At 38.0% G+C, this 25,647-nt stretch overlaps 1 protein-coding gene across 1 annotated transcript in view; it reads left to right on the top strand.

Moving 5' to 3' along the window:
• The first annotated feature begins 3,971 nt into the window (after positions 1-3,971).
• The window catches only part of LOC128286793 (E3 ubiquitin-protein ligase RDUF2-like), a 47,418-nt gene continuing 25,742 nt past the window's right edge, over positions 3,972-25,647 (top strand). The window contains exon 1 of the mRNA XM_053024507.1: positions 3,972-4,117. Coding sequence (XP_052880467.1) covers positions 3,972-4,117 — 146 coding nt within the window. The remainder of the gene's footprint in view (positions 4,118-25,647) is intronic.

The raw sequence follows: 25,647 nt of genomic DNA, 5'->3' as shown, positions 1-25,647 counted from the left end.
TTACAAAAACGAGTGGAAAATCAAGGAGAAGAGAAAATTACCAAATAACCCTGTACTTAGTCATTACTACAAATTAGCCAAGTAAGTTTCTATTAATTGTAATCATCATAATGATAATTAAATTAGATTTTTATTATGTTATTTTTAATATAAATGAATCAATATATATATATATATATATATATGAATGTATCCACATTATGACAAATTGACGGTTATCGAGTCCATGTTGAACCTTAAGAATTCATAGGATACAAATGACATGTCATTAGGGTTTTCATGTTTGAGGTGCTGGTCTTAAATGTTCTACTGATAACTAAGGTCCTACATTTGTTGCGGATACTCCACAGCTCGTGTGAGCAGCATCGTGTAGCCTACATTCTGACCCACAGCTTATGTGAGCAGACCTATTTCATAGCTCGTGTGAGAAACGATGTAAATGAAAGGTTACGGTTATATGTTTAAGCACACTTCATGTGAGCTTTCCCGAGCGTCCAATGATAATCTAAGTGGTTCAATGGGTAAGAAAAGGAAAGGAACGGTAAGTGTTCAAATGAACTATATCATGTATGAATGAAAATGATTGAGATGGTAAACTTCGACGGAAATATGATTATGTTCATGAAAAGGTTGTATGAATCAAATAATGTATTTTCTCATGAAATGGCTTATCATGTGGTTGATTCCAAAAGATTTATGTATAAATGCACTAACTTGCATATTGATGATGATGTTTAAGCTTGTGCCAAGCTTGTGGATTTTTATGCCCATGCTTTGTAATATGCAAATGGAACTAGTAAGAAAAGAGAATGAAATGGTAAGTTCATAATTGGGATGTAATATGATGATATAAAAAGATCGATGAGTTAAATGATGTACGTATGTGTGAGAAATCTATTTATGCTAAAGATGTATTTACCTATATCATGGATAAATACACTAACTCATGAAAAGGTTAATGATTGAGTAATATGTCTTATAAAATCCTATTACATTATGAATGAAAAATATATATGATTTTGATGGACTTACTCATTTCTAAGTTGATGGTTATAAAGTTTTATAAGTATTATGGCTTTGGTATATGTTTATATTTATTCTATAATGTTCATTATTGAAATGGGATATTATGTTTAAATTTTATAGGAGCTTACTAAGCATTCATTACTTACATAATTATTTTCCTTTACTTTACAGATTATTGGAAGCTCAATCTGTTGGAAGTTCGTCAGAGATCTATCACACTATCCAGCGATTATATTGGAAGTTTTTGATGTTTTGGCCAAGGTTATAATGGCATGTATAGGTGGACTAGAGTTTGATGTTTAGTTGAATGCTTAGATGTTGAATTTGGTATGTACATGTTGCTTTGGCATCATTTATTGTTGATTGGTTTATGACATCTTGGTATTTATGGTGCCTATTTAGTATGTGTTAATGTAGCAATGGTTTGATACATGTTTCAATGAACAATATTGTAACAACCCGATTTTAGGCCTAGTCAGAACAGTGGTTTCAGAACCACTAATTCAAGGCCAGAGAAATTATTTTTAATATTATTTTATGTATTATAGCATGTTTACATGGATGCATAAAAATTTTGATGAATTAATTTTAGCGATTGTGAGCTTAATTACGAAAAAGGACTAAATTGCATAAAAGGCAAAAGTTTTGTTTTTCTAGAAAATGGTGTTAAATAGCTACAGAATCATAGTTAAGGGTCTTTAAAGGACAAATAGACCCATTTCTATAGGGGTGGCCGGCCATAGAGACAAAGAGGAATAGAAAAGTCAAAATTATGTAAAGTTGGTAGCATATTTTGACTAGAAATAAAACAAAAAGAAAGGGGTTGTCATCTTTTACATCTTCTTGTCCATATCGCCGACAATACCATACATTTTAAGGGTTTTGGAATTTCAAAATTTCAGCCACTCTTTGCTCTTGCAAGTAAGTGATTTTGATGGCTTTTCTTGATAATTTTTGTACTTTTGGGACCCTTGTAGCATAAGCTAACTAATGGGGGGCTATTTTGCAAAAGGTTGAAAGTTTAAGGTTTTTCCATGAAAGTTTTTGTGTTGTTTGCTGAAATATTGTGGAAGAAAATGAGTTATGGTTGTTAAATAACCCATTTTTGTGAAGTAGTTTTCATGGAAATCCTAACTATGGACCATTTTGCATAAGTTATAAATTATGTGGTAAATGTGTGATATAATTGAAATTGTGGGCTGCTTCTAGTATACAAAGAATTCAGCTAGGATTGGTTAGTGAGAAAATTTGATGAAAATCGATTTACGAGCCTAGGGGTAAAATCGTAATGTTGTGAAAGTCTAGGGGCAAAATGGTCATTTAGGCAAAATATAGTTTGTGAAATGTCTTGATTAATATGATGATTAAATCAGTGAATTTTATTATTTTAGATCAAGAAATATGAAATTCGGACCTAGACCGGGGGAAAACCAAGCTAGTGGACTAAATCCAACTAATCACTCACTTTTTTGTATACCGAGGTAAGTTGCACGTAAATATTACAATTTTATTGTTATTATGCATTAAATTATGGATATTGCATGAAATGTTCAATTTGAGTAAGAATATGCATGACGAAATTGGATGTGATGAAACTCCCAGTTAAACCGTAGGAATAGATTGGATATCTATGCCGTGATACTAGGGTTATGTGAGTCAGTGTAAGACCATGTTTGGAATATGGCATCGGGATTGATATGAGAGCTAGTGTAAAACTATGTTTGAAACATGGCATCAGCCTCGATATGTGAGTCAGTGTAAGACCATGTTTGGAACATGGCATCAGCATTGATATATGAGAGCTAGTGTAAGGATATGGCATCGACCTCGATAGGAAGGTTAGTGTAAGACCATGTCTGGGACATGGCATCGGCCTCGATAGGTAGCTAGTGTAAGACCATGTTTGGAACATGGCATCAATACTGATATATGAGAGCCAGTGTAAGACCATGTCTGAGACATGGTATCGGTATCTTACCCTTTTGTATGAGGCTTAGCGGATATCCATTTGTTTTCCAACTGGCTCAATGGGTGATTTAAAGATTATATCATGATTAATAAAAGTTATGATTATGTTGCGAGTGGTACAGGTACCTGCATGAAACTCAAGAGAATGAGCTCAGGGTATGTATATGAGTAGTAAGGATGAAATGAGTAAGTTATGTTTATAGTCATTCAATAATCTTGTGCAAGTGTGTAATATGTTATGAGTATGATGTTACTTGGTAAAGCAATGTTAATTATTTACTTGTAACTTACTAAGCTTTATGGTTACATCTTATCTTTTCCATTTTCTTAGTACACAGGTGTGTACCATGGCCATGTGCCCCTAAAGGGTTGCTGACGTTAGAAACAAAATGTCAAGGTTTTTGTACATGGGCTGAGACACAGGCGTGTCATGGCCGTGTGAAGGACACGGGTCATGGACATAGGCTTGTGCTAAGCTGTGTAAAAACCCCTATAGGTTTGAATCGATAAATAAATTTGCACGGGCTAGGGACACGGGCGTGTCCCGATATGTTCAGGCCGTGTGAGCCACACGGGCTTACAACATGGTCATGCTAAGAATACACACGGGCGTATGCCCCTATCTACTTTGAAATTTTATAAACTTTTTTAAAGTATTTAGTTTATTCTCGAACCATTTCCAAAGCGTGTTTTGGACCTTGTAGGTCTATATTAGGGTCTTTAAGAGGAAGTTTTAAAGTTTTAAAAATTGAGCAAAATTTTATGACCCAAAAATATTTGTATGTATGTGTTTAAGTCTGATAACACCTTGTATCCTGTTCCGGCATCGAACTCGGGTAAGGGGTGTTACATTTAGTGGTATCAAAGCTACGGTTTAGTCGATTCTCAGACGAGTGTACAAGTCTAGCTATACATGCCATAAATACATTGTGATGGTGTGATGACTCCTGACTTTAAATTGTGTTTTCATATAGTAAATGGATTCCGACGGAGTAGTGGCGGACGATGTAGAGAGTAATACACCGGCTCCCGCTAAAGGGACTGCGCCAGTCGAGAGTGTGCCTGTGACATTTTCTCAGGGCAGAGGGGCTAGAGAAGTCTACCTCCACATGATGAACGCATGGTATTTGTAGTTTGTTCGTGCAAACCCAAACACTCCACATTCTCCACCCCCTCCAATTCCCCAGCTTGTGCCCATAGCTCCCCAAGCTGTAGAGATGATTAGGAGGGAGAGACCTCCGGTTGACAGAATTCGGAACTAAGGGGCCGAGGAATTTAGAGCGAATATAGATGATGACCCAGAAAGGGCAGAGTTTTGGCTAGAAAATACCATTTGGGTATTCGATGAATTGTCTTGCACGCTTGAGGAGTACATGAAGTGTATTGTGTCACTCTTGCGAGACTTAGCCTACCAATAGTGGAACACCCTTGTGTCGTTGTACCAAGGGAAAGGATTACATGGGTGTTTTCCAAAAGGAATTTTGAAAGAAGTATATTAGTCAGAGGTTTATAGATCAGAAGAGGAAAGAATTTTTATAATTAAAGCAAGGTCGAATGACAGTGACAGAGTATGAGCGTGAGTTCGTGAGGCTCAGCAAATACACTAGGGAGTGCGTATCTACCGAAGCTATCATGTGCAAGAGATTTAAAGACGGATTGAACAAAGACATCTGATTGTTAGTTGGCATCTTAGAGTTAAAAGAGTTTGTGATGCTTGTTGAAAGAGCTTGCAAGGCAGAAGAATTGGCCAAAGAGAAGAGAAAAGTGGATATGGAGTCTCATGGCTTAAAGAAAAGACAGATGGGGAAATCACATTAGACCCCATCCAAGAGACCGAGAGAATTTCTTACTCAATCGAATGCTTCAGTGGGATTCTTGAGTAGAAATAAGAATAAGTAGTACATAATTTGTAAAGCTCAAACCACTTCTATCGCGAGTGTTGGTAATGCTCAACCAAATAGGCCTGAGTGTTCTCATTGTGGTAGGCGTCATTTTGGTGAGTGCCGAGGAAATGATAGAGGTTTTTTCAAGTGTGGCTTACTAGACCATTTCATCTGAAACTATCCTGAAATGGATGAGAAAGGCAAAAAGTAAGATGTGAGAGCGAGTAATGCCCCTTCGAGGGGTAAACCATAGAAGAGCCCGGGAAGTGGGGCTAACAACCAAGGTGTGCTTAGAGATTCAGTTGTGAGGTCTGAGGGCCGAGCTCTTGCGAGGACTTATGCCATTCGTGCTTGCGAAGAGGCATCGTCACCGGATGTGATTACGGATACTTTTTCTCTTCATGATTTTCTATTGTCGCTTTGATTGATTTTCAGTCTACCCATTCGTATGCTTGTGTGAAATTGGTGTCTAGCATGAATATGCCTGTCGAGTCTACAGAATTGTCAAACCCATTAGGCAAGCATGTATTAGTTGACCAAGTATGTAGAAATTGTCCCTTGACAATTAGATGTCATTCTTTTCTAGCTAACCTCATGTTATTATTGTTTGATGAATTTAACATTATCCTTGGTATGGATTGGTTGTCTACCCATGATGTTATAGTAAATTGTGGGAAGAAATTTTGTGACAGCCCTAAATTGACCCTAGTCAGGAAGTGGTTTCGGGACAGCTAAACCGAGTCACCGAAGTATTTGAATGTGATATTTATTGTCTAGAATATCTAAATATGAATGTGTGATAGTTTTAAGCTTCGATTTAGTCGATTGCATGTGAATTTAGTTAATAGGACTTATGTGAGAAAATATAGAAATGTGCTAGGCAAATGTAAGTGGCCTATTAATGCATGTTATAAAGATGATGGGTCTGCATGTCAAATTACCCAAAATTTGAACTAGTGGCCGGCCATGCTATGGGTTAAAAGGTATTATAAACATTTTATGTTAGTGTTTTATGTTAGGAATAATAAAATAAGGAGCATGGGTGATGAAAAAAAAAAAAAGAGAAAAAGTTCTCATTTTGCTCTTCTTGACCGAAAAATCAAAAGAAAGAAAGGAAGAAGGGTTGAAGAGGTTCGGCCATGCTTGTAACTAGGTTAAGGTATGTTTGATGTTATTCCATGAAATTCATGCATATTTTTAGATGTTAGTTTGAATTCTACCTAGCCCATGTTTTAAATTCTTTTTGCTATTTGATGGAGATGATACTCGGCCATGGATGTTGTCATTCTTGCTTGGTGTTGATGTTGTGTTGATGAGGTATCAAGTTATTTTAGTAACCCATGTCAAAATTATGAAAATCATGGTATGGTGTCTTGAGCATTCGGCCATGGTAGGAAGTAGAAGAGAAATATGGTTGTTGTTCATGTTATTTGGATGAAAAAAAAAGGGGTTAGTAGTTAGATGAAGTAGAGTCTAACAAATGAGCACATATGTGCATTAGTTGCTAGATGGAGAAAAATCGGCTAGCAAGTTATGTACTAAGGCCGAATATGATTTTGAACATTATTGAGTAATGTATGTGTTTTGAATTGATGGAATGGAGAGGATACTTTAATTGTGTTATGCACAATTATATGTTAAATTAAGGTTTGCTAAGCTAGCTATTAAGGTGAAGTGCAAATGTTAGTATTTGATTACTAGTGTATATATGTGTATTAGCCGAGTTTTGAACTTGAAACAAAATGGTATTTAGTTAATACAAGTGACCATATTTGTAGAATGTATTAAGTATACAATCGGCCTCAACATAGACATGCATATTCGGCCACATGAATGAATACATAGGTTGATGTGTACGTTCGGCTATAGGTAAGCATATTGATGGCTTTATCTTGACTTAGAAAATCGGCTAAAGGGGAATATTGGCAAATATGTTGAATTTGATTCATGATTTCATACATATATGACTCTAATGCCTAATATACATGGGCTAAGTACCTTGAGTTTCTCTTTGATGTTCAAAATGATTAAATTAATTTATTTGTTAAATTAAGCTCAAGAACAAAGGGGAACTAAATCCGATAAAGGAAAGGAAAAGGTGATCGAATAGCCGTTGAAATCGTTCGACAACATCCGAGGTAAGTTTTCGAGTAATGGAACTTAGATTATGATTCGATTAGATCATGCTATGAGCAAATCAAAATCATGTTCTTTGTATGTAGCTATTGAGCCGAAAATGATAATGCTTGATAAGTGACTTGTGTTTGAATTCTAGTTATGAAAATGAAATATAGATGTGTCATGATTTATTGATATGTTCATGAATATTCGGATGATAACTGGGCTAAGTCCTGAAGGCATTTGTGCTAGTGACTAATTCCGGGCTAAGCACTGAAGGCATTTGTGCGAGTTACTATATCCGGGCTAAGTCTCGAAGGCATTTGTGCGAGTTACTATATCCGGCTAAGTCCCAAGGCATTTGTGCGAAGTTACTATATCCGGGCTAAGTCCCGAAGGCATTTGAGCGAGTAGCTATATCCGGCTAAATCCCGAAGGTACATGGTTTGGGAATGAGCAATCTTGTTGTAATAATTTCAATTAATACGCTCGTAAAACCCCAACGTTGAGGTATGTTTTGTATATGCATTGTAATAATTGATTCCTTTTAAATAGTATTCGCTCAATCGATTAACAAGCTTCCGGCCTTTAGTCAAGTTGATTTCTTATGTATGAATATAAGGGTTGGAAATGTGAAGTAGGTATGGTTGTGAGAATATGTGTATATGAAATTATTCGTTTAGTCATATGAATGCTATACTTCAATTGTGCCTAATTTCATTGCTCAAAACTTACTAAGCATTAAATGCTTATTCCGTTTCTTTGATTCTCTGCTTTATAGATTTTGGTTCGTCACCATCGGACTCGGAGTGTCAAAGTCGAAGTCGCCCACACTATCAAAGCCCTTTTGGTACTCTTTTAGTTGAACTCTGATAATGGCATGTATAGGGCTGCCCTTTTGTTGTTAGTCAAGTACTTTGGTATTGTATATATTTGGATAGCCATGCGAAAATGGCTTATATATTTTGAGCATAGCGTTATAATCATTTTGTATATATATATGGTTATTGAGAGGTGTAGAAATGCTTGGCAATGATTAGCCATTGGAATGGTTAATCACGATCATATTTTTGTGCTATGCATGTAAAAGGGCTAGTTGAATCATGGAAATTATGAAATAGGTAAAGTCTACCTTAAAAATAGATACCGACAGCAGCAGTGATGTGAATTTGAAAAATCACTAAAAATATTAGGAATAGAATTAAATTGTGAATAAATTATTTAATCAAACCTTGATGAATATATTTTCATATGAAAGTAACGAAACGATCATATGAGCCGTATTTTATGAGATGTTTAAGTTTTCGTGAAACAGGGCCAGAGCGAATTCTGGATCCCCTATTCTGACTTTGGAAATTCATTATAAATTAACCAGAGATAATTAGAAGTCATACCATATATGTATAGATTCCTTTTCGAGTCTAGTTTCTTTAGAAACAAATAGCATAAGTATTGAAGCCCTGTACAGGGAGATATCTAAGTCGTAATGCATGAAGGTCAGAGTAGTTGAACCCTGAAACAGGGGAGACTTTAACTAATAAACTGTACTAATTGGCTCAACCAAAAATTCTAGAAAAAAATTTTTAGATGCAAATATGAGTCTAGTTTCAGGAAAAATTTACGGAACTGGTTTTCGAGTTTTGGAACTTGAGATATGATTTTTAAGGTAACAGTGACGCTGTTAGCCAGCTTGTCTGGAAATTTTAAAATGGACTGTGTAAATAAATGAATTAAGTCTGTTTGCACCTCGTGTTCGACTCCAGCAATGGTCTCGGGTACGGGGTGTTACAATTTTATTGGTATCAGAGCTACGGTTTAGTCGATTCTAGGACTACCGTAATACGTTTGGGTCTAGCTATACATGCCATTATGTGATTATTTGATAGTGTGGTGATTTCTGACAATTGAAAATGTGTTTATTTATAGTAGTGGATCCCGATCCCAACCGAGCGGTAGCTGATGATCTTGAGAGTGTAGCGCCTGCTCCCGCACAAGGGACAGCGCCAGCGGACTCTCAACCTATTGCTAGTAATCCGAATGATGAAGCTAGACAAGCTTTTTATAGCGTGATGAATGATTGGTTCAACCAATACATTCGAACTAATACGCCTGTTCCAAAACCTCCATTCCCGACTAATACAACCCCCGCACCTACAATACCTCCGGTAACTGACCAAATAAGGCCAAATAAGCCCCCAGTTGACAGAATCCGAAAACACGGGGCTACTGAATTTAAAGCTACGGACAGCGACGATGCCGAGCAAGCTAAATTTTGGTTGGACAACACTATTCGGGTACTTGATGAACTGTCTTGTACACCCGATGAATGCCTAAAGTGTACTATCTCCTTGCTACGTGATCCTGCCTACTATTGGTGGAATACGTTGATTTCTGTCGTGCCCAGAGAGCAAGTAACTTGGGAGTTTTTCCAAACCGAGTTTCGAAAAAAGTATATCAGTCAGAGATTCATTGATCAAAAATGGAAAGAATTTCTTGAACTTAAACAGGGTTCCATGTCGGTTACCGACTATGAACGAAAGTTTGTAAGGCTCAGCCAGTACGCGCGAGAATGCATTTCTTCAGAAACTGTGATGTGTAAACGTTTCGAAGATGGACTGAACGATGATATAAAGCTGTATGTTGGCATTTTAGAAATCCGAGAATTTGTGGTACTTGTCGAGCGAGCTTGCAAAGCCGAGGAGCTTAGTATGGAGAAAAGAAAAGCTGATATGGGAGCAGAGGAGCTTCATAAGAGGTCTTCGGGGAGGCCCTTTCAACAGTCATCAAAAAAATTTAGAGATGATTTAGGCCGATCTAGAGACACTTCGGGCTTTTCTAGACGAGATCGTGATCGACCCCCTGTGAGTACACGAGTCACTTCAGTCGCCAGTGTTGGAAATGATCGTCGAGACAGAACGGAGTGCCAGTATTGTGGTAAATGGCATTCGGGGAGTTGTAGATTCCATGACCGCTCTTGTTACAAGTACGGATCATTGACCACTTTATTAAAGATTGCCCGAGATTGTCCGAATGAATGTAAATCGAGTGGGAACCGGTGCTACCAACGCTCGGGGTAGACCATCTAGGAATACGGGCAATGCTAGTGGCGGTCGAGAGGATCTAGAGATGCTACAACCAGATCTGAGGCTCGTGCTCCTGCTAGAGCTTATGCTATACGCGCACGCGAGGATGCTTCCTCGCCAGATGTTATTACCGATACTTTTACTCTCTTTGATACTAATGTGATTGCTTTGATTGACCCTGGTTCTACTCATTCTTATATATGCGAAACCTTAGCATCCAGTAAGACGTTACCTATTGAGTCTACTGAGTTCGTAATTTGGGTGTCAAATCCATTGGGTCGTTACGTGCTTGTCGACAAAGTGTGTAAGAAATGTCCCCTAGTAATCCGAGGTTCCTGTTTTCCGGCCGATTTGATGCTTTTACCGTTTGATGAATTTGATGTTATCCTCGGTATGGATTGGTTGACTGTACATGATGCAATTGTAAATTGCAAAAGAAAAACCATCGATTTGAGGTGTGTAAATAACGAGATAATTCGAGTTGAGTCTACTGACTTAAATAGGTTGCCAGCTGTAATATCATCGATGTTGGCTCAGAAATATGTAAGAAAGGGGTGTGAAGCATACCTTGCATATGTACTTGATGACAAAGAGTTAGAAAAGAAGCCTGAATCTGTGCCGATGGTTTGTGAATATCTGAATGTTTTTCCCGAAGAATTACAGGGTTTACCACCTGTTCGGGAGGTAGAGTTTGGCATCGAGCTTGTACCTAGGACTACACCGATTTCGATAGCTCCGTATCGTATGGCACCAACGGAATTAAAGGAATTAAAAGCTCAGTTGCAAGAGTTGATGGATAGAGGTTTCGCTCGACCAAGTTTCTCACCTTGGGGTGCACCAGTATTGTTTGTGAAAAAGAAGGACGGAACCATGAGGTTGTGCATCGACTATCGTCAGCTGAATAAGGTGACAATAAAGAATAAATATCCGATACCGCGCATTGACGATTTGTTTGATCAACTAAAGGGAGCCTCAGTGTTTTCAAAGATAGATTTGAGATCGTTTATTATTATCGATTCTAATTCGAGATTCGGATATACCCAAACCGCTTTCGAACGAGATACGGTCACTATGAATTCTTAGTGATGCCGTTTGGGCTCACTAATGCCCCGCATGTATTTATGGATTTGATGAATCGGATCTTCGCACGATTTTGGACCGGTTTGTAGTTGTGTTTATTGATGACATCTTAGTCTATTCAAGAGATGAGACCGAACATGCTGAGCACCTAAGATTAGTGTTGCAGATTTGACGGGATAAGCAGTTATATGCTAAGTTTAGTAAGTGCGAGTTCTGGTTAAGAGAGGTTAGCTTCTTGGGTCATGTGGTATCTGCATCGGGCATCCGAGTTGATCCGAGCAAAATTTCAACCATACTTAACTGGAAGCCTCCGAGAAATATTACTGAGGTTCGGAGCTTTTTGGGACTTGCCGGTTACTACAGACTATTTGTAAAAGGTTTCTCGATGATAGCCACACCAATGACGAAACTACTTCAGAAAGATGTTGAGTTTGAATGGATAGAAAAGTGTCAGAAAAGTTTCGATCAATTGAAAACTCATTTGACGGAAGCTCCAGTACTAGTGCAGCCTAAATCAGGCAAGGAGTTCGTCATCTACAGTGATGCATCTTTACTTGGGTTGGGTTGTGTATTGATGCAAGAAGGTCGAGTTGTAGCTTACGCGTCAAGACAATTGAAGCCACATGAGAAAAATTATCCAACCCATGATCTCGAATTAGCTGCCATCGTATTCGCTTTGAAAATATGGCGACATTACTTATTTGGTGAGAAGTGCCATGTATTTTCGGATCACAAAAGCCTCAAATATTTAATGACTCAAAGAGACTTGAATCTGCGACAAAGACATTGGCTCGAGTTGTTAAAATATTATGAGCTTGTCATTGACTATCACCCAGGAAAGGCTAATGTGGTTGCGGATGCTTTGAGTCGTAAAGCACTGTTTGCTTTACGAGCGATGAATGTACACTTGCCCGTTCTATCCGACAATGTGTTAGTAGCGGAATTAAAGGCTAGACCATTGTTGATTCATCAAATCCGTGAAGCTCAGAAAGTCGATGATGAATTAGTTGCAAAATGGGCTGAACGTGTTTCGAATATGGAATCAGAGTTTCAAATTGATGATTACGAATGTTTGAGGTTCAGAAGTCATGTGTGTGTTCCAAGAAATTCAGAACTTATTTCGACAATTCTGAACGAAGCTCATTGTAGCCGAATGTCAATTCACCCGGGGAGTACGAAAATGTACAACGATCTGAGACGTCAGTTTTGGTGGCATGGTATGAAACGAGACTTTTCCGATTTTGTTTCTAAGTGTTTAATATGCCAACAAGTGAAAGCGGAACATCAAGTGCCTACAGGTTTACTTAAGCCGATCATGATACCTGAATGGAAATGGGAACGAATCACGATGGATTTTGTATCTGGGTTACCATTGTCGGCGAGTAAGAAAGATGCAGTTTGGGTTGTTGTTGATAGACTGACTAAGTCGGCTCATTTTATTCCTGTACGTACAAATTATTCATTGGATAAACTAACTGAATTGTATGTTTCTCAGATTGTGAGATTACACGGGGTACCCATTTCTATTGTGTCGGATAGAGATCCGAGATTCACCTTGCGATTTTGGAAGAAATTGCAAGAAGCTTTGGGTACCAAGTTGCATTTTAGCACTGCTTTTCATCCCCAAACCGATGGTCAATCCGAGCGGATAATTTAGATACTCGAGGATATGTTAAGATGTTGCATCCTTGAGTTTAGTGGTTCATGGGAACGGTATTTACCTTTGATTGAATTCGCTTACAACAATAGTTTTCAATCAAGTATTAAGATGGCACCTTACGAGGCTTTGTACGGTCGTAAATGCTGTACACCATTGTTTTGGACCGAGCTCGGTGAAAGTAAAATTTTCGGGGTTGATTTAATTAAAGATGCTGAGGGAAAGTAAAAATAATTCGTGAAAGTCTGAAGGCAGCATCCGATCGTCAGAAGTCGTACGCGGATTTAAAATGAAGAGATATTGAGTATCAGGTGGGAGACAAAGTGTTTCTTAAGGTTTCACCTTGGAAAAAGATACTCAGATTTGGCCGTAAGGGCAAACTGAGACCAAGATTCATTGGGCCGTATGAAATCTCCGAACAAGTTGGTCTAGTTGCATATAGGTTACTTTTACCCCCTGAACTTGAAAGGATTCACAACGTTTTTCATGTTTCGATGCTTCGACGTTACAGATCTGATCCTTCGCACATAATTAGTCCATCAGAGGTCGAAATTCAATCTGAATTGAGTTATGAAGAAGAACCGATTCGTATCCTAGCTCGTGAAGTGAAAGAGTTGCGAAACAAAAAGGTTCCTTTAGTAAAAGTGTTATGGCTCAAACACGGGATGGAAGAAGCTACTTGGGAACCCGAGAACTCTATGAAAGAACGATACCCAAACCTATTTACCGGTAAGATTTTCGGGGACGAAAATTTCTTAAAGTGGGGGAGAGTTGTGACAGCCCTAAATTGACCCTAGTCGGGAAGTGGTTTCGGGACAGCTAAACCGAGTCACTGAAGTATTTGAATGTGATATTTATTGTCTAGAATATGTGAATATGAATGTGTGAAAGTTTTAAGCTTCGATTTAGTCGATTGCATGTGAATTTAGTTAATAGGACTTATGTGAGAAAATTTAGAAATGTGCTAGGCAAATGTAAGTGGCCTATTAAGGCATGTTATAAAGATGATGGGTTTGCATGCAAATTACCCAAAATTTGAACTAGTGGCCGGCCATGCTATGGGTTAAAAGGTATTATAAACATTTTATGTTAGTGTTTTATGTTAGGAATAATAAAATAAGGAGCATGGGTGATGAAAAAAAAAAAAGAGAAAAAGTTCTCATTTTGCTCTTCTTGACCGAAAAATCAAAGGAAAGAAAGGAAGAAAGGTTGAAGAGGTTCGGCCATGCTTGTAACTAGGTTAAGGTATGTTTGATGTTATTCCATGAAATTCATGCATATTTTTAGATGTTAGTTTGAATTCTACCTAGCCCATGGTTTAAATTCTTTTTGCTATTTGATGGAGATGATACTCGGCCATGGATGTTGTCATTCTTGCTTGGTGTTGATGTTGTGTTGATGAGGTATCAAGTTATTTTAGTAACCCATGTCAAAATTATGAAAATCATGGTATGGTGTCTTGAGCATTCGGCCATGGTAGGAAGTAGAAGAGAAATATGATTGTTGTTCATGTTATTTGGATGAAAAAAAAAAAGGGGTTAGTAGTTAGATGAAGTAGAGTCTAACAAATAAGCACATATGTGCATTAGTTGCTAGATGGAGAAAAATCGGCTAGCAAGTTATGTACTAAGGCCGAATATGATTTTGAACATTATTGAGTAATGTATGTGTTTTGAATTGATGGAATGGAGAGGATACTTTAATTGTGTTATGCACAATTATATGTTAAATTAAGGTTTGCTAAGCTAGCTATTAAGGTGAAGTGCAAATGTTAGTATTTGATTACTAGTGTATATATGTGTATTAGCGAAGTTTTGAACTTGAAACAAAATGGTATTTAGTCAATACAAGTGACCATATTTGTAGAATGTATTAAGTATACAATCGGCCTCAACATAGACATGCATATTCGGCCACATGAATGAATACATAGGTTGATGTGTACGTTCGGCTATAGGTAAGCATATTGATGGCTTTATCTTGACTTAGAAAATCGGCTAAAGGGGAATATTGGCAAATATGTTGAATTTGATTCATGATTTCATACATATATGACTCTAATGCCTAATATACATGGGCTAAGTACCTTGAGTTTCTCTTTGATGTTCAAAATGATTAAATCAATTTATTTGTTAAATTAAGCTCAAGAACAAAGGGGAACTAAATCCGATAAAGGAAAGGAAAAGGTGATCGAATAGCCGTTGAAATCGCTCGACAACATCCGAGGTAAGTTTTCGAGTAATGGAACTTAGATTATGATTCGATTAGATCATGCTATGAGCAAATCAAAATCATGTTCTTTGTATGTAGCTAATGAGCCGAAAATGATAATGCTTGATAAGTGACTTGTGTTTGAATTCTAGTTATGAAAATGAAATATAGATGTGTCATGATTTATTGATATGTGCATGAATATTCGGATGATAACCGGCTAAGTCCCAAGGCATTTGTGCTAGTGACTAATTCCGGCTAAGCAATCAAGGCATTTGTGCGAAGTTACTATATCCGGCTAAGTCCCAAGGCATTTGTGCGAGTTACTATATCCGGCTAAGTCCCAAGGCATTTGAGCGAGTAGCTATATCCGGCTAAATCCCGAAGGTACATGGTTTGGGAATGAGCAATCTTGCTGTAATAATTTCAATTAATACGCTCGTAAAACCCCAACGTTGAGGTATGTTTTGTATATGCATTGGAATAATTGATTCCTTTTAAATAGTATTCGCTCAATCGATTAACAAGCTTCCTGCCTTTAGTCAAGTTGATTTCTTATGTATGAATATAAGGGTTGGAAATGTGAAGTAGGTATGGTTGTGAGAATATGTGTATATGAAATTATTCGTTTAGTCATATGAATGCTATACTTCAGTTGTGCCTAATTTCATTGCTCAAAACTTACTAAGCATTAAATGCTTATTCCGTTTCTTTGATTCTTTGTTTTATAGATTTTGGTTCGTCAGCTATCGGACTCGGGAGTGTCAAAGTCGAAGTTGCCCACACTATCAAAGCCCTTTTGGTACTCTTTTAGTTGAACTCTGATAATGGCATGTATAGGGCTGCCCTTTTGTTGGTAGTCAAGTACTTTGGTATTGTATATATTTGGATAGCCATGCGAAAATGGCTTATATATTTTGAGCATAGCGTTATAATCATTTTGTATATATATATGGTTATTGAGAGGTGTGGAAATTCTGGGCAATGATTAGCCATTGGAATGGTTAATCACGATCATATTTTTGTGCTATGCATGTAAAAGGGCTAGTTGAATCATGGAAATTATGAAATAGGTAAAGTCTACCTTAAAAACAGATACCGACAGCAGCAGTGATGTGAATTTGAAAAATCACTAAAAATAGTAGGAATAGAATTAAATTGTGAATAAATTATGTGATCGAACCTTGATGAATATATTTTCATATGAAAATAACAAAAAGATCATATGAGCCGTATTTTATGAGATGTTTAAGTTTTCGTGAAATAGGGCCAGAGCAAATTCTGGATCCCCTATTCTGACTTTGGAAATTCATTATAAATTAACCAGAGATAATTAGAAGTCATACCATATATGTATAGATTCCTTTTCGAGTTTAATTTCTTTAGAAACAAACGGCATAAGTATTGAAGCCCTGTATAGGAAGATATCTAAGTCGTAATGCATAAAGGTCAGAGTAGTCGAACCCTGAAACAGGGGAGACTTTAACTAATAAACTGTACTAATTGGCTGGACCAAAAATTCTAGAAAAAAATTTTTAGATGGACATATGAGTCTAGTTTCAGGAAAAATTTACAGAACTGGTTTTCGAATTTTGGAACTTGAGATATGATTTTTAAGGTAACAGTGACGCAGTTAGCCAGCTTGTCTAGAAATTTTAAAATGGACTGTGTCAATAAATGAATTAAGTCTGTTTGCACCTCGTGTTCGACTCCGGCAACGGTCTCGGGTACGGGGTATTACAAATTTATTGAACTAAAATGTGAAAATGGGGATATTCTTCAGGTTGAATCAGGTGAACCGGATAGCTTACCTGTAGTGATTTCTTCTACGACGGCTGAGAAATATATGAGAAAAAGGTATGAGTCTTATCTAGCGTTTGTGTTGAATATCCAAGTGTCGGAAGTAAAGATTGAGTCAATGCCAGTGGTATGTAAGTTTTCGGATGTGTTTTCGGAAGAGTTGCTCGGACTGCCTCCAACTAATGAAGTCGAGTTTGGTATCAAGTTAGTCCCTAGTACTACGCCTATATCTATTGCCCCGTATATAATGGTACCATTGGAGTTAAAAGAGTTTAAGGTTCAGTTGCAAGAATTAACAGATAAGGGTTTGACGAGACCAAGCTATTCTCTGTGGGGTGCTCTGGTACTTTTTGTAAAAAAGAAAGACAGGTCGATGAGGTTATGTATAGACTACAAATAGCTCAACAAGGTGACTGTGAAGAACAAGTATCCATTGCCAAGGATCGATGATTTGTTTGACCAATTGAAAGGAGCCACAGTGTTTTCTAAGATAGACTTAAGATCCAGTTATTACCAGCTAAGAGTTAAGGAGCAAGATGTACTGAAAATCGTGTTTCGAATAAGGTACGGGCACTATGAGTTCCTTGTCATGCTCTTTGGCTAAACAAATGCTCTGCCGTTTTTATGGACTTAATGAGCTGTATTTTCCAACCGTACTTGGATAAGTTCGTTGTTGTTTTTATCGATGGTATATTAATCTATTCTTGTGATGAGAGTGAACATGTAGAGCATTTGAGAATTGTTTTGCAGACTTTAAGAGACAAGTTGTTGTATGCCAAGTTTAGTAAAAGTGAGTTTTAGCTCTGAGAGGTCGGATTCTTAGGACACATCATGTCGGGTGATGAATTAAAGTTGACTCGAGTAAGATCTCAGCTATTGTTGAGTGGAAACTGTCGAGGAATGTATCGGAGATTAGAAGCTTGCTAGCCTTAGCGGGTTACTACAGACAATTCGTCAAAGGATTTTCCATGATTGCTACTCCGATGACGAGGTTGCTACAGAAAGATGTCAAGTTCAATTGGACAAAAAAATGCCAACAGAGTTTCGAGAAACTTAAGGCGTTAACTAAAGCCCTAATTTTAGTGCAACCAGAACTGGGAAAAGAATTCGTAGTGTATAGTGATGCATCCTTGAATGGATTAGGATGCGTGCTCATGCAAGAAGGCAAGGTAATAGCATATACCTCGAGACAACAGAAGCCGCATGAGAAAAATTATCCGATACATGACTTAGAGTTAGTAGCCATAGTGTTTGCACTGAAGATTTGGAGACACCATTTGTATGGCAAGAGATGCAGAGTATTCACCGACCATAAAAGCCTAAAGTATTTGATAACTCAAAAAGAATTGAACCTTCACCAACGGAGATGGCTAGAGCTGATAAAAGATTACGAGCTGGTGATCGACTATCACTCGGGGAAGGTGAACGTGGTCACTCATACTTTGAGTAGGAAATCCTTATTTGCCTTAACAACTTTGAATACTCAATTGACTGTGTCCGATGATGGTTCAATACTAGCAGAGTTGAGAGCTAGATCGACGTTTCTCCAAGAGATCTGTAAAGCTCAGAAAGGTGACAGTGATTTGCAAACCAAGAGAGCTCAATGCGAGTCAGGTATTAAATCAGATTTTCAAATTAGTTCCAATAGTTGTTTGATGTTCCAAGATAGGGTCTGTGTACCTAGAGATGATGAGCTTGTTGGGAAAATTCTTCAAGAGGCATATAGTAGTTGTATGTCAATCCATCCGGGTAGTACCAAGATGTATAATGACTTAAAGAGATTGTATTGGTGGCTAGGTATGAAAAGAGACATCTTAGAGTTTGTGTCGAAATGTTTAATTTGTCGACAAGTGAAATCCGAGCACCAAGTACCTTCGGGTTTACTTCAGCCTGTGATGGTTCCCGAGTGGAAATGGGATCGAATTACCATGGATTTTGTAACAGGATTACCGTCATCACTAAGAAAGAAAGATGTTGTTTGGGTCATAGTTGATCGATTAATGAAACCAACTCACTTTATTCTGGTATGTACCGACTACTCACTCGATAAGTTAGCTGAGTTGTATATTTTTAAGATTGTGAGACTTCATGGAGTACCTTTATCGATTATTTTGGATAGGGATCCGAGATTCACCTCACAGTTTTGGAAAAAGTTAAAAGAAGCTTTGGGGACAAAGTTGAGTTTTAGCATGGCTTTCCATCCGCAAACCCACAGTTAGTAGGAAAGATTAATTCAGATTCTAGAAGACATGTTGCGGTGTTGTGTCCTTGAATTCCAAGGCAGTTGGGAAAAGTATTTACCGTTGGTAGAGTTTGCCTACAACAATAGCTATCAGTCGAGTTTGAAAATGGCACCTTATGCGACTTTATACGGGCATAAGTGCCGAACGCCTTTGTTTTGGACCGAACTCAGAGAAAATCAGATTTACGGGGTTGAGTTAATTAAAGAGATAGAAAAGAAAGTAAAGGTAATTTGTGATTGTTTGAAGGCCGCTTCTGATAGACAGAAATCCTACGTGGATTTGAAATGAAAAGAAATTGAGTTTTAGGTCAGTGATAAGGTGTTTTTAAAAGTATCCCCGCAAAAGAAAGTCCTTAGATTCGGTAAGAAAGGAAAATTAAGCTCAAGTTTTATTAGACCTTATGAGGTGACTGAGAGAATTGGACCAGTAGCTTATCGACTAGCCTTGTCATTCGAGTTAGAGAAGATCCACAATTTTTTCCATGTGTTGATGTTGCACCGTTACCGCTCTGACCCTTCGTGTGTTCTTTCACCAACAGAGATTGAGATTCGGTCAGATATGACTTATGGCGAAGAACCGATTAAGATTTTAGCTTGGGAGGTTAAACACTTGAGGAATAAGAGTATAGCACTTGTGAAGGTATTATGGCATAGATATGGGATAGAAGAGGCCATATGGGAGCCCGAGGAGACCATGAGAGACCAATACCCAAACCTTTTTAACGGTAAGATTTTCGAGGATGAAACCCCCTAAGGGGGAGAATTGTAACAACCCGATTTTGGGCCTTGTAGGAACTATGGTTTCGGAACCACTAATCAGAGGCCGGAGAAATTATTTTTAATATAATTTTATGTGTTATAGCATGTTTACATGGATGCATGAAAATTTTGATGAATTAATTTCAGCGATTGTGAGCTTAAATGCGAAAAAGGACTAAATCGTATAAAGGGAAAAAGTTTTATTTTTCTAGGAAATGGTGTTAAATAGCTAAAGAATCATAGTTAGGGGTCTTTAAAGGGTAAATAAACCCATTTCTATAGGGTGGCCGACCATAGGGACAAAGAGGAATAGAAAAGTTAAAATTAGGTGAAGTTGGTAGCTTACTTTGACTAGAAATAAAACAAAAAGAAAGGGGTTATCATCTTTTACATCTTCTTGTCCATACCACCGAAAATACCAGCCATTTTAAGTGTGACAGCCCTAAAGTGACCCTAGTCGGAAAGCGGTTCCGGGACCGCTAAACCGAGTCACCAAATTATTTGAATGTGATATTTATTGTCTAAAATATGTGATTATGAATGTGTGAAAGTTTTAGGCTTCGATTTAGTAAATTGCATGTGAATTTAGTCAAAAGGACTTATGGGTGACATTTTTGAAATGTGATAGGCTAATCTACAAGGACCTAATAGTGCATGTAATCAAAAGGGAGGACTTGCATGTCAATTTCCCCCCTAATATGTAGTGGCCGGCCATGAGCATAGGTGGACAAGATGTTATGGCTAAAAACATGTCATAAACATGTTGGGGTAATGCATTATGTAAGGATTAATAAAATAAAGAGCATGGGCAATAAAATATTAGTGTTAGTAGGATGAGAAACAAAAAAAAAAAAGAAAGGATGTGTCTGATTGTCCCCCCCCCCATTGCCGTGAGTTGAAGGAAAGAAAAACAAAAAAAAAAGTGTTCATCTTTTGGTTCATCCTTGGCCGAAAATTTTAAGGAGGAAGGAAGAAGAAAGGTTGAAGAGGTTCGGCCATGCATGTAACTAGGCTAAGGTATGTTTGATGATGTTCCATGAGATGCATGCATGTTTTAGTTGTTAGCTTGAGTTCTACCTAGCCCATGGTCTAAATCTTGCTATGTGATGGAAATGACACTCGGCCATGGATGCATCATTCTTGCTTGGTGTTGATGTTGTGTTGGTGAGATATCAAGTTATTTTTGTGACCAAGTTGAGATTTGAATTTTTGGAATGAGTAAGGTTTCCGTCTATGGTAAATATAAGGGTGATGGATGTTGTGTCATGCTAAATCTAGATGAACAATGTTAGTGCTTATATCTCGATATTCATGAGTTTCTTTCTTGGTTTTACCTCAAACCCATGAAGTATTTTAATTGGTGTTGTTAGAGGTTTCGGTCATGGGATTATAAGCTTGTTAGTTTTGATGGTGAAATTTATGCCTTGCAAGGGTAAATGGTGTCTTGATGCATTCGGCCATGGTAGAAAGTAGATGTGAAATGGTAGTAAGATGAAATGCAAAATGTTAGTATTTGATTACTAGTGTATAAATGCGTATTAGCTGAGTTTTGAATTTGAAACGAAATGATATATAATCAATACAAGTAACCATACTTGTAGGAAGTATTAAGCATATAATTGGCCTCAACATATACATGCATACTCGGCCACATGAGAAGATTAGTGTTGCATGCATTCGGTTAGAGACAAGCATATTGATGCCTTATCTTGGCTTAGATAATCGGCTAAAAGAGAGTGTGGACTATTGTGTTGAGTTAGATTCATGATTTCGTACATATGTGACTTTAATGTCTAATGAATATATATGGGCTAAGTACCTTGAGTTCCTCTTTTTGATACTCAAATGATTAAATCAATTTATTTGTCAATTTAAGCTCAAGAGCAAAGGGGAACTAAATCCGATAAAGGGAAGGAAAAAGTGGTCAAATAGCCATCGAAATCGTTCGACAACATCCGAAGTAAGTTTTCGAGTAATGGAACTTAGATTATGATTTGATTAGATCATGTTTTAAGCAAATCAAAATCATGCTCTTTGTGTGTGGCTATTGAGCCGAAATTGCAAGTGTGAAAAGTGCCTTGTGTTTGAGTTTTGCTAATGAAAATGAAATACGAATGTGTCATGATTTATTGATAAATGTGTACGGTTATTCGAATGATGTCCGGGCTAAGTCCCGAAGGCTTTGTGCTAAGTGACTATATCCGGACTAAGATCCGAAGGCATTTGTGTGAGTTACTAAATCCGGACTAAGATCCGAAGGCATTTGTGCGAGTTACTAAATCCGGACTAAGATCCGAAGGCATTTGTGCGAGTTACTAAATCCGAGTTAAGTCCCGAAGGCATTTGTGCGAGTTACTATAACCGGGCTATGTCCCGAAGGCATTTGAACGAGTAGCTATATCCGGTTAAACTCCGAAGGTACGTGATTCGGGAATGAATGAACTTGCTGTAAAAATTTCAGTTAATACGCTTGTGAAATCCTAACAATGAGGTATGTTTCGTATGTGCTTTGAATTTGTTGAGCCCTTGCAAATAAGTATTCGCTCAGTTGATAAATGAGCTACCGACCTTTGGCTAAGTTGATCTTTGTGTATGAATATAAGGGTTGGTAATGTGAAGTAAGTATGATATTGAGAATTTGTGCATATGAAATTATCTGTTTAGCTACATGAATGCTATACTTTGGTTGTGTTTAAATTCATGGCTCAAACTTACTAAGCATTTAATGCTTACTCCGTTTCTCTGATTCTCTGTTTTATAGATTTTGGTTCTTCAGCTATTGGACTTGGGATTTTGAAGTCGAAGTCACCCACACTATCAAAGCTCCTTTTGGTATACTTTTGGTTGAACTTTGAAATGGCATGTATAGGACCACCCTTTTGTTGTTGGTCATGAACCCTTCGGTATTGTGTAAATTTGGATAGCCATGCGAAAATGGCTTAAATATACTTTGATCATAGCATTATAATCGTTTTGTATGTTGTCCATCGAGAGGTATGGAAATGTTGGCAACGGTTAGCCATGGGAATGGTTATTCATGATCACTTTTGATATATGTATGACAAACTCTAGTTGATCCATGAAGGATCATGAAATAGGTAAAGTTTACCTTAAAAATAGATGCTGGCAGCAGCAGTGATGTGGATGTGAAAAATCACTAAAAATAGTAGGAATGGAATTAAATACTGAATAAATTATGTAATCGAACCTTGATGAATCTATTTTCATAGGGAAGTAATGAAACATAAATATGAACAGTATATTATGAGATGTTAAAGTTTTCGTGAGACAGGGCCAGAACAGTTTCTGGATCCCTTTATCTGAATTTGGAAATTCATTATAAATTAACCAGAGACATTTAGAAGTCATGCCATATATGTATAGATTCCGTTTTGAGTCTAGTTTCTATAGAAACAAATGGCATCAATATTTAAGCCCTGTACAGGGAGATATCCAGGTCGTAATGCATGAAGGTCAGTGTAGTCGCACCCTGTAACAGGGGAGACTTTAACTAATAAACTGTACTAATTGGCCCGACCAAAAATTCTAGAAAAAAATCTGTAGATGGAAATATGAGTCTAGTTTCAGGGAAAAATTATAAAACTGATTTTCGAGTTTTGGAACTCAAGATATGATTTTTAAAGTGACAGTGATGCAGTAAGCCAACTGCCTGGAAATTTTTAAAATGGACTGTGAAAATGAGTGGTTTAAGCCGTTAACCCCTCGTGTCCGACTCCGGCAGCGGTCTCGGGTACGGGGTGTTACAATTAAATTGGTATCATAGCTACGGTTTAGTCGATTCTAGGACTACCGTAATGCGTTTGGGTCGAGCTATACATGCCATTTTATGTGATTATTTGATAGTGTGGTGATTTCTGACATTTGCAAATGTGTTTATTTATAGTAATGGATCCCGATCCCGACCAAGCGGTAGCTGATGATCTTGAGAGTGTAGCGCCTGCTCCCGTACAAGGGACAGCGCTGGCGGACTCTCAACCTAATGCTAGTAATCCAAATGATGAAGCTAGTCAAGCTTTCTATAGCGTGATGAATGATTGGTTCAACCAATACATTCGAACTAATACGGCTGTTCCACAACCTCCATTCCCGACAAATACCACCCCAGACTACAATGCCTCCGTGAATCGACCAAATAAGGTCAAATAAGCCCCAGTTGATAGAATCCGAAAACAGGGCTCTGAATTTAAGGCTATGGATAGCGATGATGCCGAGCAAGCTGAATTTTGGTTGGACAACACTATTCGGGTACTCGATGAGCTATCTTGCACACCCGATGAGTGCCTAAAGTGTACTCTCTCCTTGCTACGTGATTCTGCCTACTATTGGTGGAATACATTGACTTCTGTTGTGCCTAAAGAGCAAGTAACTTGGGAGTTTTTCCAAACCGAGTTTCAAAAGAAGTATATCAGTCAGAGATTCATTGACCAAAAATGGAAGGAATTTCTTGAACTCAAACAAGGTTCCATGTCGGTTACCGACTATGAACGAAAGTTTGTAAGGCTTAGTCGGTACGCACGAGAATGCATTTCCTCAGAAGCCGTAATGTGTAAACGTTTCGAGGATGGATTGAATGATGATATAAAGCTGTAAGTTGGCATTTTGGAAATCCGAGAATTTGTGGCACTTGTCGAGCGAGCTTGCAAAGCCGAGGAGCTCAATAGGGAGAAAAGAAAAGTCGAGGCGGAGCAAGGAGTTTCAGAAGAGGTCTTGGGAAGCCCTTCCCACATCATCGAAGAAATTTAGAGATGGCTTAGGCCGGTCTAGAGACACTTGGGCTTTTCTAGACGAGATCGCGATCGACCCCCTGTGAGCACACGAGTCACTTCGATCGCCAGTGTTGGAAATGGCCATCGAGACAGAGCGGAATGCCAGTATTGTGGTAAATGGCATTCGGGGAGTTGTAGGTTCCATGACAGCTCCTATTACAAGTGCGGGTCAGCCGACCACTTTATCAAAGATTGCCCGAGATTGTCTGAACAGAATGTAAATCAGAATGGGAAACCGGGTGCTACCACTGCTCTAGGTAGACCATCTAGAAACACGGGAAATGCTAGTAGTGGTCAGAGAGGATCTAGAGATGCTGCGACCAGATCTGAGGCTCGTACTCCTGCTAGGGCTTATGCTATATGCGCACGTGAGGATGCTTCCTCGCCAGATGTTATTACCGGTACTTTTACTCTCTTTGATACTAATGTGATTGCTTTGATTGACCCTGGTTCTACTCATTCTTATATATGCGAAACCTTAGCATCCAGTAAGACGTTACCTATTGAGTCTACTGAGTTTGTAATTTGGGTGTCAAATCCCTTGGGTCGTTACGTACTTGTCGACAAAGTGTGTAAGAACTGCCCCCTAGTAATTCGAGGTTCCTGTTTTCCGACGGACTTGATGCTTTTGCCGTTTGATGAATTTGATGTTATTCTTGGTTTGGATTGGTTGACCGTGCATGATGCGGTTGTGAATTGCAAAAACAAGACTATTGATTTGAGGTGCGCAAATGACGAGATAATCCGAGTTGAGTCTACGGACTTAAAGGGGTTGCCAATATAATATCGCAATGTTGGCCCGAAATATGTAAGAAAGGGTGCGAAGCATACCTTGCGTGTACTTGATGACAAGGAATTGGAAAAGAAACCCGAATCAGTCTGGTGGTTTGTGAATACCGAATGTTTTTCCCGAAGAATTACGGGTTTACCACCTATTCGGGAAGTAGAATTTGGTATTGAGCTTGTACAGGACTATGCCAATTTCGATAGCTCAGATCGTATGGCACCAACCGAGTTAAAAGAATTGAAAGCT

Source organism: Gossypium arboreum, chromosome 13 (assembly GCF_025698485.1).
Source record: "Gossypium arboreum isolate Shixiya-1 chromosome 13, ASM2569848v2, whole genome shotgun sequence".
NCBI classification, from domain to species: domain Eukaryota; kingdom Viridiplantae; phylum Streptophyta; class Magnoliopsida; order Malvales; family Malvaceae; genus Gossypium; species Gossypium arboreum.
The sequence above is the reverse complement of the archived record's forward strand: the minus strand, read 5'-3'. Positions and strand labels throughout refer to the sequence as shown.